This window comes from Ziziphus jujuba, chromosome 8 (genome assembly GCF_031755915.1).
Source record: "Ziziphus jujuba cultivar Dongzao chromosome 8, ASM3175591v1".
Taxonomy (NCBI): domain Eukaryota; kingdom Viridiplantae; phylum Streptophyta; class Magnoliopsida; order Rosales; family Rhamnaceae; genus Ziziphus; species Ziziphus jujuba.
Genome location: NC_083386.1, coordinates 13,165,418 through 13,179,855, shown reverse-complemented (window position 1 = coordinate 13,179,855; position 14,438 = coordinate 13,165,418). Strand labels below are relative to the sequence as shown.

At 30.5% G+C, this 14,438-nt stretch overlaps 2 protein-coding genes across 6 annotated transcripts; both read left to right on the top strand.

The window, feature by feature from the left end:
* Window positions 1–4,384: 4,384 nt before the first annotated feature.
* LOC107404086 (protein-tyrosine-phosphatase MKP1) lies at window positions 4,385–10,049 on the top strand. 5 transcript variants are annotated; one of them, XR_007239547.2, is made up of 3 exons: window positions 4,385–7,576; window positions 9,469–9,643; window positions 9,787–10,049. XR_007239547.2 is itself a non-coding variant. In XM_016011036.4 (3 exons), the coding sequence occupies exons 2-3, from the start codon at window positions 5,126–5,128 to the stop codon at window positions 9,523–9,525; spliced, it is 2,508 nt and encodes an 835-aa protein (XP_015866522.2). In that variant the 5' UTR covers window positions 4,385–4,747; window positions 5,031–5,125; the 3' UTR covers window positions 9,526–10,049. The 5 variants fall into 5 exon arrangements, 3 of the variants coding, with proteins under 3 accessions (XP_015866522.2, XP_048325673.1, XP_015866521.2); XR_007239546.2 differs by having other exon boundaries at window positions 9,778–10,049; XM_016011036.4 differs by having other exon boundaries at window positions 4,385–4,747; window positions 5,031–7,576; window positions 9,469–10,049.
* Window positions 10,050–12,405: 2,356 nt separating this feature from the next.
* Window positions 12,406–12,975, top strand: LOC107404081 (NAC domain-containing protein 2). Its single transcript, XM_016011030.2, has one exon. It carries the CDS (start codon window positions 12,406–12,408, stop codon window positions 12,973–12,975), a length of 570 nt encoding a protein of 189 aa, XP_015866516.2.
* The last annotated feature ends 1,463 nt before the right edge of the window (window positions 12,976–14,438 follow it).

Sequence of the window (14,438 nt, the reverse complement as noted above, 5' to 3'; positions counted from 1 at the left end):
CTGAAAATTACTGCAAACAAACCACTACTAAAAATTGTCAATTCCGATAATTGACATGATGACAATTAATTGCTAGAATGTGTTATAGATTTATTTATTTATTTTAATTGGATTCTAGGTTTTTTTTTTTTTTAAGTGATTTAAAATAAAAAGCAATTAATAATAAGTAGAGTTTATTAGATTGGGTCCAAAAGTTTACCACGAACACAATGGAGAGGAAGATTCCCTTGCATGTTTGTATATCCTTTTGTGATTCATTAAATAAAACCAAAAAAAAAAAAAAAAATATGAAGAAGAAAAAGAAGAAGTTATCGTTTGAAAATTGTTCAAAATGCTTTACGTGTTAGTCAATCTTGAGAGGAGAATAAATTGCTCATACTATACATGAGCAGTGTCCAAAGCATCGTCTTGTTTTTCTGTACATAGATCATTACTCATATAGAGATTCTACACTTTCAAATTTCATTTCAAGTCTTGGTTAACTTGTCAAATAATCAAGGAATAATACACATATACACAGAGAAAAAAGAGCAAAAACCACTAAAAAAATTACCAAACATTGACTAGAAGTCTATCCTTTCTGTGTGGTAGTTTTCTTGAATTCCACAAATTGAAATTGACTAGTTAAATCATATTTAATGACCAATTTTCATATAAAATCTTCATAAACCCTAAAAAATTCCTTAGAAAGAACTTATTCTAAGAAATTGTTTTTTCAAAGAAACACTTAATACACCTTCAGGTCCAGTGCATGAATTAAATCCCCTTCCCCTTTAATTAAAGAATATATTGTAATCCTTTGTAGCACTATATATATTGTTTAATCCTGGGAGAGAGTGGGAAAAAAAAAAAAAAACCATCAATAGGTGTTTATTTTAGAATTAATAAATATCGATTCAAAAAAAAAAAAGAAAAAAAGAAAAATAATTTTATACCTTAGCCAAGTACTATAAAAAAAATGTTTTGATTTTCTTTAAAAACGATTTTTGAACCTTTCAAAATCACTTTGAAGCGGAGGGTTTTCACACCCTACCAAGAAATTGAGCCCAAAAAAGTATTTTTGTCTTGAGGATAAGAAAATAGAAACAAGATAAAGTTTTGCACTGTTGGCCAAACTGATCCATACGGCTCTCTCTATCTTGTTTGTATATTTCATGTGCAATGTTTGTCTTACTTGCTACCTGTCTTTAGTTATGGGAATAAGACTTCCAAAATTGCTTATGAGAATTTCCCAAATGGAATTGCCTACTGGTCCCTACCCCAATTGTTAATTTCAAAATGGGGGACCTCCTTTTGATGAATTTCATACATGTTTGATTGGAGACCCACGTAAGCACTTCCTTTTCTTGAATTTATTATGGGTTTTTGTCATGCAAATTGACTAAGAAATTGATGAGGAATCAGCTTTGAATAATCTCTTTTTCTATTTACAACCCCATAAAAATAAAAATAAAAATAAAAAAACTTTGAATAATCTAGATGACCAAGTTTCTTATATGAATCTTTCAAATTTTCCCACCTAGTTCATCTTCTCCATTCAATTGGTAGCAACAATTGGAGACCTGAGGTTTCAGACCCATTGAACATGATTATAATTTAGTTTATTTTGTGTCATTTTCTTTCATTGAATGTGTAATTAGCAACAAACATCATTTTTTTTTTTTTTTTTTAGATCTTTCCAAAATTATGGCAATTTATTTTGGAAAGTTCATGCCACATAAATGCAAATGACAAATAATATTATAAAGTGTATGTTTATATATATATATATATATATATATATATATATAATTTTGTTATAGAGAATATTAGATTCATTATGTAACGGAAGACCTAATACCAAATAATATTACACAAGATAAAGGTGAGCAAAATCAATCAACCCGAATCTGAATATATATATATATATATATATATATATATATTATAATTTTTTATTATTTTATTATAATTAATTATATTTTGAATATACTTTTATGTTCTTAGATTATTTAATTAAATATATTAATAAAATTGAATTCAAATCATTTAAAAATAATAATATTTAAAAAAAATTATTATAAAATATTCAATCCGACCAAATTGAATTGAAAATTATCGGTTCAGTTTGATTCTTTTTTTTTTTTTTTTCATTGTTCGATTCGATTTAGTTTAAAAAATTTTCAAAAAACTTATTGAATTGAAATCGATGCCCACATCTAATGGAAGGACTAGTTTCGGTACAAAGTGTTCACTGTGTCATGCAACATCTCTCCAAGCGGACCTGTTTACTTAGGAACAAAACTGGTCTCATCAAGTGTTTGTACCGCTTTATATTTTCATATTACGGAGTGAATATGGTTCTCTTTATAAATATTATGATAGAGAGTATTCAATGTATCCAGATATTTGATAAATATAGTTTGACTAATCATCTTGGCTCTCAACTGGGTATATCTTAAAGGTTGATAGGCATTTGAGAAGTTATGAATGATTTTGCTTATGATTTTTACATCGTTAGATTTATCTATTTAATGGACAAGATAATATTTATTAAAATTATTTGTCAAATATCTTGATACAATATATGTTCTCTATAATTCAAACTGTTTGGATTAAAGCAATCTTTGTCAATTATCTTACATAGTATAATACTTTTTTTTTTTTGAGACAACATAATATAATTTGATTATTAAATAAATTGGTAAATAATTCTATGAAAGCAAAGCAGTCTTTTTCTTGTTTTTCTCATAAAACTTCAACATGAAAAATTCTCTAGATAATATATTTTTTTTATCCAATCTCTCTTGAACATCATATTCAGAAAATGAATTAGTGTTGAATCATTTCACTTTAACTCTTTGTCCATGTGGAAGAAATTTGGTTTTGTGAGATTATCTCAAAAGAGTAAAAACAAAAGGGGGGTCTGAATTTTGTGTCCACCCTCATCTAGTCCCTTGTGCTTGAAACCTATATGACTTCATGGTGATTGGAACAATCTTTTAAGGTAATCAATTTCTTTTGTTAAAAAAAAGAGTAGTTAATTTCTATTTATTTTATCCCTTGTATGGTGATGTTTATATTTTTAGTTTTCTGTTTTTAATTTTTTTAAAGGTTTTAATTAAATTGTGCATATAGAGAAAAAGAAAGTGTAGAAATGTTTGAATTGAAATCCATTTTAAACTGTTCTCTAAATTTGTGTAAGAAAATTATATAATGAGTTTTTTTTTTTCCTTATTTTTTCTTTTCTTTTTACCATTATATCTGATTCTTATGATAGTCATTCATTAATCCTATATGTTTAATTTTTCAATAATAAAGGCAAAAATATAAATGTCAACAAAGAGCCTTTTTGGTTGAATCAATTTCTTCTCGAGGTGTCCATAAAGTTATTATCTTAATTTCTTGAAAATAATTCACAAAATATGTTTAAGTTAAAATTGCCTTGGTACATATGGTATCCTCAGTAATCATTGATTAGTGTTTTTATTTTATATATTGCTTCAATTTAATTGAGTTTCTATTATATATATATATATATATTGCTTTAATTGGAAGTGGTTTTGTGAACTTATGGAACGTTATTAATTAATGTTGAAAAACATAATTAAAAGTTCAAATAATTTGTTAAGATGCAATATAAAAAATTACCCAAAAAAACAGAAAAAAAGATACAATATAAAAAAAATAAAAGGACAATAATTATGTTGAGATTCAAATATAAATGAGACAATTACAAGTATGGTCGTAGAAGGAAGGAATTTTAAACTTAAACAATCTATCAAATAAAACACAATACCCATGTGGGAGGACAAAGTAATTTTATAATAATTACATAAAAAATGATCTTTTATTTATACTAACAATTATATTAACATATATTTTTTAAAGTAATTCTTACAATTAGCTCAACAGCTTAAAAAAAATAAAAAAAAATTACCATGTAGGTGCGTGTGTATATTTATGAATTGACAAAGGTGTGAATATGTTGTCTTAAATTTTTTTTTTTAATTTCAAAATTAATTAATAATATTACCAAGAAAGGAATTTCGTGTGTTTTTGTAACTTTGGCAAAGATTTTCGAAATCTATCCAACCACTTATTACACTAGTAAAAATTTACCAATTCAGAAATAAAACTGAATTTTCATTACTATATTTAGCCACTGGATCCTTAAAACCAAAACCAAAACAAAAACAGTACAAAAGAAAAAAGACCTATTAAATATATATATATATATTTTTCTAAAAACCCAAAATAAATTACTTTCACAAACATGAAAATTATTCTTTCAATATATATATATATAAACATATATTTAATAGAATATATGTTTTTTTTTTAATTTTTAAATAAATCTGAAAATCTTGTTATATACAAAAGGGCAAAGGCTCATGAAAGTGGCTCTTTATCACTCACCCTCTCTTTCTTCTCTCTCCTCTCTCTCTCTCTCTCTTTCTCTCAGCAGTCAAATTAAAGAAAGAAGCGAACCAATTGAAAATCCACTCTTACTGTGCTCTTCACCTTTCCCCTATTTTCCCTCTCTCTCTCTCTCTCTGTCTCTTTAACAAGGCTTTGCTCCCCCCTTCAGATTCCCTCTCTTCCATTCTAGTCCTGCAACTCGCAAATCTCTCTCTGTCTGCTTTCCCAACTTCGGCATCACGAAACAAACCCTAGAAAAAACTCATAGAGTTTTACGCCAAAAATATTCTCTCTGCCTAAGGAATTCTACTGCAAGATTTTCTTAGCTGGGTTTTCCTTCTTTTGGGTAAAATCTCTTACTCCCCCGATTTCCCATTTTCATGCACCAGATTTGAGTGGCTGAATTGTTTATTCGCTGCTAATTTTTATTTTTATTTTTTATTTTTTTCGTTTCTTAATGATTTAAATACATAGACTTGCGCTTTTTCTGTTAATTTTTTCTTTTTATTGTTGTGTTTTTTTTTTTTTTTTTTGGGGTTTTTGGGGGTTTTGTTGTTAGCTTAGGCTTGATCCAAAATTGTGTACATAAATATATGTACATGGATATTGATTTCTGGCATTTGGGTTAGCGCAATCCCGCCATGGTTGCTTTGTTTGGAGGATAGTGGAGGACATAGTTGGGAGGAAGGCTTTCTTGGATTTTCACTGAGGATTTGAAGTGGGTATGGTGGGTAAGGACGATGGCTCTCGAAAGATGTTCTGGCGTTCTGCCTCGTGGTCCGCTTCCCGGACCTCTCCACACATTCCTGAGACTGAAGACAAAGAACATGTAGATCCAATTGGTAGTGTTGGAAACAGTAATGGGTCGAAACCTCGGTTTCCAGCTCCCTTAACCCCGCGTTCCCAGCAGAATTGTAAGGCTAGGTCCTGTTTACCCCCCTTGCAGCCACTGTCAATTGCTCGCCGGAGCTTGGAAGAGTGGCCGAAGGCGGGTTCCGACGATATCGGTGAGTGGCCACAACCTCCTACTCCTAGCGGGAGAGGTGGTGGGGAAAGGTTGAAGCTTGATTTGTCATCAATACAACGAAACCCTGATAAGAATGGTGGGCTTGTGAGGAGGGACAAGATTGCTTTCTTTGATAAAGAGTGTTCGAAAGTGGCTGAACATATATATCTTGGTGGAGATGCTGTTGCCAAGGATAGGGAAATACTTAAGCAGAATGGAATTACCCATATACTGAACTGTGTGGGTTTTGTTTGTCCAGAGTATTTCAGAGCTGATTTCGTGTATAGAACTCTATGGCTCCAAGATAGTCCGTCAGAGGATATTACTAGTATTTTGTATGATGTGTTTGATTACTTTGAAGATGTTAGGGAACAAGGTGGAAGGGTCTTTGTTCATTGTTGCCAAGGGGTGTCTCGGTCCACATCTCTGGTGATTGCATATCTTATGTGGAGAGAAGGGCAGAGCTTTGATGATGCATTTCAGTATGTGAAAGCAGCAAGAGGTATAGCTGATCCAAATATGGGTTTTGCTTGCCAGTTGTTGCAGTGCCAGAAAAGGGTCCATGCATTTCCTCTCAGCCCGAGTTCGTTATTGAGGATGTATAGAATTGCCTCACATTCGCCTTATGATCCTTTACATCTTGTTCCAAAAATGTTGAATGATCCTTCACCCACTGCTCTCGATTCTAGGGGTGCCTTTATCATTCATATTCCTTCTGCAATATATGTTTGGATTGGGAAGAAATGCGAACCCATCATGGAAAGGGATGCTAGAGGGGCTGTTTGTCAGATTGTACGCTATGAAAGAGTGCAAGGGCCAACAATAATAATCAAGGAAGGGGAAGAACCTCCTTACTTTTGGGATGCTTTTTCAAACCTACTACCATTGATGGCTAAATCTGGAAATGGAGTGAAGGTTGGGGAATCTACGAGCAAGCCTTGCCCTGGAGAAAGGAAAGTTGACCTTTATAATGTTGATTTTGAAATTTTCCAGAAAGCGATTATGGGGGGTTTCGTACCTCCTTTTGCATCATCAGAAAATGAACATGAAACCCACCTTCCGGCTAGGGAGAGCAGTTGGAGTGTTCTAAGGCGTAAGTTTGCTTCTGGCAATATGAAGGAATTTGTCTCAGCACCCAGAATATCACTCTCCCGGGTATATTCGGACTCTATGATGCTAGTACATTCTTCTAAATATTCACCATCAGCTTCGTCTTCGTCCTCCTCCTCTTCACCTCCGTATCTCTCTCCGGATTCCATCACTTCTGAGCCTAGTGAGAGTTCTAAGTATTTTCCTGAATCTTCTTTGGATTCTCCTTCAGCAGCTTCTCCTTCGGCAGCTTCATGTCCTCTACCTAAATCTTCAATGCTATCTAACTTTTCAAACTTATCTCTGCTCTCACCCAGAGCATCATCTGGACCCATATCTAAAGGTCCTGAAATTCTTGGTTCCAGTTATGCTTCAAAGCCTTTTTTGCAATCATCATCATTGTCATCTAAAAAGTCTTCGCCATCCCTCGCCGAGAGGAGAGGTAGCTTGTCAAAATGTCTCAAGTTACCAGTGATGACTGATAATGTGAGGGTCACAAATGGCCCATCAAGTTTTCTTGCCAGTCAAGATGATGATGCTAGTGTCAAAGGAAGTAGAAGCTCTATAAGTCTAGATAATAGTTGCAATGGCTTAGAGACAGAGGATGGAGTCAAAAATGGGGAAAAAGGTTCAACAGAGCAGTGCAAGATATTTCCTGCTAGGGAACCTGATGTGGACTTATTCCAGAAGGAAACTCACATTGTCAAACATTGTGATCAAGCTTGGGGAGAAGGGCCACAATCCTCTGCTTTAAATGGGATTGTGGAAAGTGATTTTGCAAGATATGATCTTGTTGATCCTTTAGTACTTCGCTGGCCCAGTTTAGAAAGGATTGCAACTTTTGGTGCAAATAACCTGGATTCTGATGCTGCTTTTGCCATTTTGTCTCCAAATACAGGTTTTGGCAAAAGGGAGGACAGGATTTTGTATTTTTGGGTGGGAAGATCTTTTGACAATGGTAAATTTCGAATTCGGTTAGATAGTGACAAAGATTTAGATGGAGTAGGAGACATTGACTGGGATCAAGTTAGTTCTGATGTTCTTAACCGAATGGGTCTGCCAAAGGACACAGTCATCATGGTACGTAAAATGCGTCTGAATTTATGAAAATGTTCTTTTTTAATTCCAGTATTTCTTGATATGCTTATCTTTCTAGGGATTATTGATTTTGACTCGGGTAAAATCGAGTGTGTTCCATTTAGGTTCCAACATGTTGGGTAGAAAGTTGGATCTAGAGTAGTTCTGTGCTCAATTAGAGGAAGATGGTACATAGATTATATGTCCTTGTTAAGTTTATTTTAGAGTCGTGTTATGTGTGTACTGGAAAATAAGAAGAAAAAACCCTCCTTTTAGTTATTAGGGTGGGTATTCTGGTTATCTTATTGTCCCATTTCGTAAATTATTACATCAGGCTTATGAATAGATTCAAACTTTTAGATTTTGGCCTTTCATTTTCCTTTTCAATTATTTAAATGACAGAAACAATTGTGGGTGTGTTTTCCAAAAACACTCTTCGTAAAGTAGTTTTTCTTCTTGTTTTCTAAATTGTCTAACTGCAGCAATTTAGTGTTAATCTTTATGTGTACCCTTTGTCTTGCTTGGATTTGACGTTTAATGGGTTGATGTGTTGATATGTTGTTGGGCTGGATGGTATATATAGAGAGATCATGAGGGAGTAGCAGAATCCATATGATAGTATATTATTTCCTAGCGTTGATTCTTAGCACGCAAAATTTGAATCTTTCTTGAGAATGTCAGAGTGCTTCTAGTGAATTAAAAATACAGTAATAAAATTTTAGTTTCTAAAGTTGCCTGTGCATGAAATAAACAGAAGATTATCAACACAGTCTTCACAACATGTTATTTTATCAGTTTTTTATTTTTCTGGATGGTTTCTGAATATCTAGATTTTGGTAGTGTCTAAAAGCTTTTTACTTATCTTTCTGCATATCATCTGAACAGTTTTTTGTACCAGCTTTGACAAAAATAGATTGTAGTATGCACTTGCTTTGTTAAATGGTCAGAATGCAAATACTTTACTTTTACCTGTTATTTCTTTTTCAATGGCCGTTCTACTTTGTTTTATTTTTATTGCATCTTTGTTGGTCCCATACATACAGCCATGCTTTTGAATATCAGTGCAATATTTTTTGGTGGTTTTTTATTTTTTATTTTTAATACTATGGTTCTTTAAATATTGTTATTGCTTGATTTATGTGAATGCTATTTGTTGATGGGAAAATGAAAAGGAAATAAATAACAATATTTGTTTTATTTTTAGTTTTTTATTGCCTTAGAATTTATTGTTCTTATCTATAACTAATAGGATTTAACTATCAGGTTGCTTTCTCAGTTGTGCATTCGTTTGTATTACTTTGTCATATCAGGGTTTCCAGTAGAGTTTGTTGTTTGGTTTCGGTAATCCGAATGTATTAGACTTCAAAATATATGTAGCCTCTACATTCTTTTTTAATTTATCTTGGGCATTAACTTTATATAGTTCAATATCCGATAAAAAGAAGAATTTAGGCTGTCAAGTGTCTGTATTTTGCTTTCTTTTGTATATGCTAAGTGCTATTTTCTTTTGACAAGAAACGTATTTGGTATTATTTGATTTGTTGACATTTTTCACTTGCACTTTATTGTTTCTTTGATTCTACCCTTTTTTCATTTGGAATACTAGACAATTAATCCGTTTACTGTTCTTTGTATATGTTTTTGTCATTTTTATGTGCACTTCCCCTTGATGAATTTTTAATTCGTAGTAACCAATCATTTTGCTTCAAGAATAACATGCTTCCTTATTCTTTATATGGGTTCCTGAGGTCCGCATGTCCATGCTAGAAAGTCTATTTGTACAGCATCTATTCTCTGTGTTTCTCTATTATACACTCAGAGAAAAAAGCTTGGTTATCAATAATCTTTTTATAGTAGGCGGTTGTAGCCGTTCTGAAGTTTGATGTTATGTGCAGATTGTTAAGCAAGACAAAGAGCCGACAGAATTTCTGGAGTTATTAAGCCTGTTGTAGCCCCAATACAAACACAGGAGAGGTTCTGTAACCAAATAAGCTTTAATCGATATCTGAATTTGAAGTGCAGACTTTCTTAAGGCCTCAACGTGAATTTAGCTGGAAAAAGAGCTGTGAGGTGATCAAACTACGTTCTCTTCTCTTCTATTTCTATCCATGATGGAGGCATTTCCGTTTTGGATTTAGATGTTGAAGATGAAACATTTCATTTTCATTTTCATGCTCTGAAATTTAGCTTTGTTGTTGGACTAGTGGCTTCAGGAGTTCAAGTGCTTTTTGTGGCTGAATCAATTGGTTGTACAGTGCTGCTGTTACTGAAAATCCATCCATGTCCCTCTTTCCAAGTGAAAGAGACTCCAAGACTCAATTTGTATATTCACTGATATTTAGAAAATTAAAATCCTGACTTCCTTTTCATGCTGCAAAGCAGAATGGGAATTAACCCTCTCTCACAATGTCAATATTCTTTAACCTCTGATTGCCTTTTTTCACTTATAAGATATTTTATATACATATTTTCTTTCTACCCTTCCCCACATTAACCTTGCTCGTGAATATTTTTTAATTTCTTTTATTAGGTTACCAAAACCGGTTTAGAAAGTCATATAACAAAAGAATGGGAGATTTGAAAGATAAATCCCACCACGCATAATTCACTTAAAGCGAATAAAATAAAGGTTTGAGATTTGGGGAAAATAGAAAAGCTTCCCCTAAAGGTTTCCAATAATTTCATAACATCTTTTGGCCTTTACTTCCTCTTTTGTACGACAATCTGAATTACTTCTTTTACAACTTAAATAAAATAAAATTATTTCTAAATGCTTTGTGTATCTTTTCCATTTTGCAAAAATTATTTTTTTTTAATGATTTTTCAAAAATTAATTTGAAGATTTGAAAGTTTTGTCATATGCATTTTTAATCAATTTTATTTAACCTATTGGATAATCTTTCAATTTTAAAAATAACTATGTGATGATTTTAATTATCTAATTTTTTTTTAATTAAATGATAATTTGTTAAGGCTACGTTTGGTATATAAAATATGTATTTTTTTAAAAATAAAAATAGTTATTCATAGGAATAAAAAATGGAAAAATAATTGATAATTTCTATTTATATATTTTGTAAAAATATTGATTTAAAATTAAGGTTTGTATTTTATAAATATATTTTTTAAAAAAATTCAAATTTGGAGAAAATTAATTAAAAATTAAAATTTATATTTATTTATATATTTTTAATATGTGATAATCAATTTAAATTTAAATATGATAAGGATATTTTTAAAGTTTATCCAAATTAAAACATAGGAATAGAGATTCTTAAGTTTAAATAAGGAATTGTTATTTCTTTAAATGGAGGTTTATCCATTTCTATGGAATAGATAGCCAATTCAAAAACTTACCAAACATAGAAAAAAACAAAATCTATGGAATATGAATTCTATTAATATGTTTATTCCATAAACCAAACATACCCTAAATGTATTTAACTAAATGTATTTAAATGTACTTTAGTTTGTCAAATATATTTAAGTGAATATATTATAATTTTTTAAATATGTTTAACTAAATGATATTGTCAAATATATAACTTAAAAAAACTTATCTAATTAAAAAATATTATGCAGTTTTTTTTAAATGAAAAATTATCAGTGTACATAACAAAATAGAAAAAAAATTTGAAGTCTTAAAATTAATCATTGAAAAAAAAGAAACAAAATGAATTTAAAAGTATTTTAACTTTAGTAAAAGTATAAAGGTCACTTAAAGAGCTAAATAGGAGAGAGAATGAATATTAGAGATGTAGATAAAATTATTAGAAATCTAAAAGGATATTTTTATGTTTACTCAAAAGCTTAATGGTTAAATGAAATGTTCTCTTAAACAAAATACTTTAGTTAACTTTTTAAATTTAAAAATTGGATCCCTTCCCTTTTTTTTTAAACAATTTTTTTAAATTACTTTTTAATTGTTTTGCCTTTTGATTATTTTTACTGTCCGAAATCACAGGACCACTTATTTATAGTTTTAAAAACAATTATTGTTAATACTATTATATAAAAATAATAATTTTTTAAAAAACCATCATCTATATTACCGTTCCTATCATAGAATTAATATTATACATATATATATATATATATATATTGCTTTATTATTATTATTATTATTATTTTTTTTCCATACATCATATTTCCTTTACCTCCGTTGATTGTTTGGATCTTTTTTTATATTTTTTTTCTTGCTCAACAATTTGGCGTGTCCATTACTATTACAGTTATTACTAGTGCTTAAAAATTAATTTTGTTATTTATTTATTGGTTGCAAAATTAAAAACAAACATGGATGAATGGACCATAGTTTACTCTAAATTTTGTACTAAAACAAAAGATAAAAACCAAGAAAAGTCTTTTTTATTTTTTGGGTATTGCAAGAAAATTTTTTTCTATTTTTATTTTAATTTTTTGGTGAAATACAGAAAAAATTTTTTATCCAAAAGGAAAAAATGCTTAACCCTCATGCTATATATACCAAAAATATTTAGTTGTTAAAATATTATTAATTGATATTATTCATATAAAAAAATCATTAAATATTATTACATCATTTTGTTTTAAATAAATTTGATAAATATTTAATAATTCAAGCTAATAGAATAGAACTCCTAACAAAATTAAAATTCTACTCCCAGTCAAGTTCGACTTGTTTAACAAAACTAGAATTCTACTCCCAGTCAAGTTCTACTTGTTTACGAAATTATATATACACATACACACACATTGCCATTCAAAATCTAAGATTAATTAGAAAATATATCCAAAATAAAAAGCGAGCTGAGAAAATCAAGAAAGTGAGAGAAGGTTGTGCTAAATCATCAATGGCGTTGGAGGAGAGCATGGTACCAAGGGGTTGTTCATTTAGACCCACCGACGATGAACTGGTGGGCTACTATCTGATGAACAAAGCAACTGGATGTCCATGTCCAGACCTTGCTATGATTCTTGAGTATGATTTCTTAGGCGACAAGGAACCATGGGAAATCTGGAATTTGTTTCAACCATGCATCTTTCGCTACTGGGATGCTCATCATGAAGATCTCTACTTCTTCACAAAGCTCAAGAAGTCCAATCCAAGAGGGAAAAGAATCTGCCGGAAAGTTGGTTCCACCGGCGGCACGTGGAAAGGTCAAGACTCCGGCAGCGAAGTTTACGACGACCTAAGTAAACAAGTCATCGGTTTAAAGAAAAGGTTTCAATATCAGAAGGCCAAGACAGAAGAAGATGATGAAGAAGATGATGGAGTTAGTTGGATTATGTTTGAATATTGCCTTGCTGGTTCACTTGCTATGATCAATATTGATTATGTTCTCTGCCAAATCCGAAAGAAATTCCCCACTCAACATAATCACAAGATAAACATGTACACCAACATATCGTACATGCAGTGAGATTATATTCGAAAATTTAAATTCAAATCCAAGAAAAAAAATGAAAAAAAGAAAGACGCTGAACATGGTTGAAGAATTTGTATCTCATTGAATTATTACTATTATTGGAAGATTTTTTTGGATTTCGATCCCGTGGTTTTTCTCCCTTCACATTGAAGGGTTTCCACGTAAAAAAAATTACTTTGTCTTGATTTATTTTATTCTTGCATATTATTTTCATTACTATAATTCCTGCTTTTTAATTTTATTAATTACCCTGCGGTTTTATATATGGTCTACCTATGTAATTGCACGAACAGGTTATATAAATTCAATACTGGCATCTTAGTCGAGAAGTATAACATCTATAGCAGATTTTAGTGTTTCTCTAAAGTCATTCTAATGATCTACTTAATTGTTTGAATTCCACGTAGAACTCTTCAAGTTTAATATTAGTCCATAAATTGAATTGAATTGCCTTTCAAAATTGGGTGCAATTTTGCTTCTTGATGCTTGCGTCTTCTCTTGTTTTTCATTTTATATATTATGTTGGTTGTGGTATTGGTTTGATTTTGTTTCGAAGATAATATTAATAAAAAAGGGGCAGTAGCTTGATTTTCAATCCAACATTAAGAAAACAAGAATGACCAAAAATTCAAAGGTTTAAGAAATTAAACCAAAAATTGAAAAAAATAAATTAACAATAATTTGAAGAAATTCACATAGATTATGGTAAAGCATCCCAATATTCCATGGCCAACTAATACAGTTTATGTGATTTAACAATAACGGTGAACGATTAGAAGTATGCTTACATAATAAATTAATATTAATTAGAAAACATAACACACATAAACATCAATTTGAATATATACAATATTTTGCAGACAGACAATATAAATTCAGTCTCCCATCCCTAATATTTACATATATATATATATATATATATATATAAATATAATTCGAATAAAAAGGTTCCAACATTAAATCGATTGAAAAGACAAATGCATATCCTAATCCTTTTGTCTTTTGTCGATTTATATATAATTGATGTTATTATAGCTAAAGAAGAGGCATCGAAAAACTGAGATAGTATATAAATGCTTTCGTGAAATTGATAAATTATATACTTATTGATGAAACTAGTTTTCACACATTCCCTTTTGACTGCAAACACATAGAACTCAACCGTAATACTTTGAAGAAAGGGAAAGTCATAATGGTAATTAAAACCACCATATAATTCATTACAGGAAACTAAAAGTTTCCCACAAATTAATTTTCGCCAAAATTCCCTTCAGCGATTGATCATGAATTTGAATCCCCGTCCCATATAAAATAAAGAAATAAATAAAGAAAAAGATTCTCTCCTTCACTAACTACCACCAATGTTGTGAAACACGATAGATAAATAAATAAAAAAATAAAAATAACAATTACAATCCAGATTAATCAGAAGGCCAAAAGAACCCACTATTAATTTC

Excerpts from the sequence above, each read along its gene's own strand:
- LOC107404081 (XM_016011030.2), top strand. The coding sequence starts at position 12,406 with ATGGCGTTGGAGGAGAGCATGGTACCAAGGGGTTGTTCATTTAGACCC.
- LOC107404086 (XM_016011036.4), top strand. The coding sequence starts at position 5,126 with ATGGTGGGTAAGGACGATGGCTCTCGAAAGATGTTCTGGCGTTCTGCC. Across the intron at positions 7,577-9,468 it reads CAAAGGACACAGTCATCATG|ATTGTTAAGCAAGACAAAGA; the intron begins GTACGTAAAATG and ends TGTTATGTGCAG.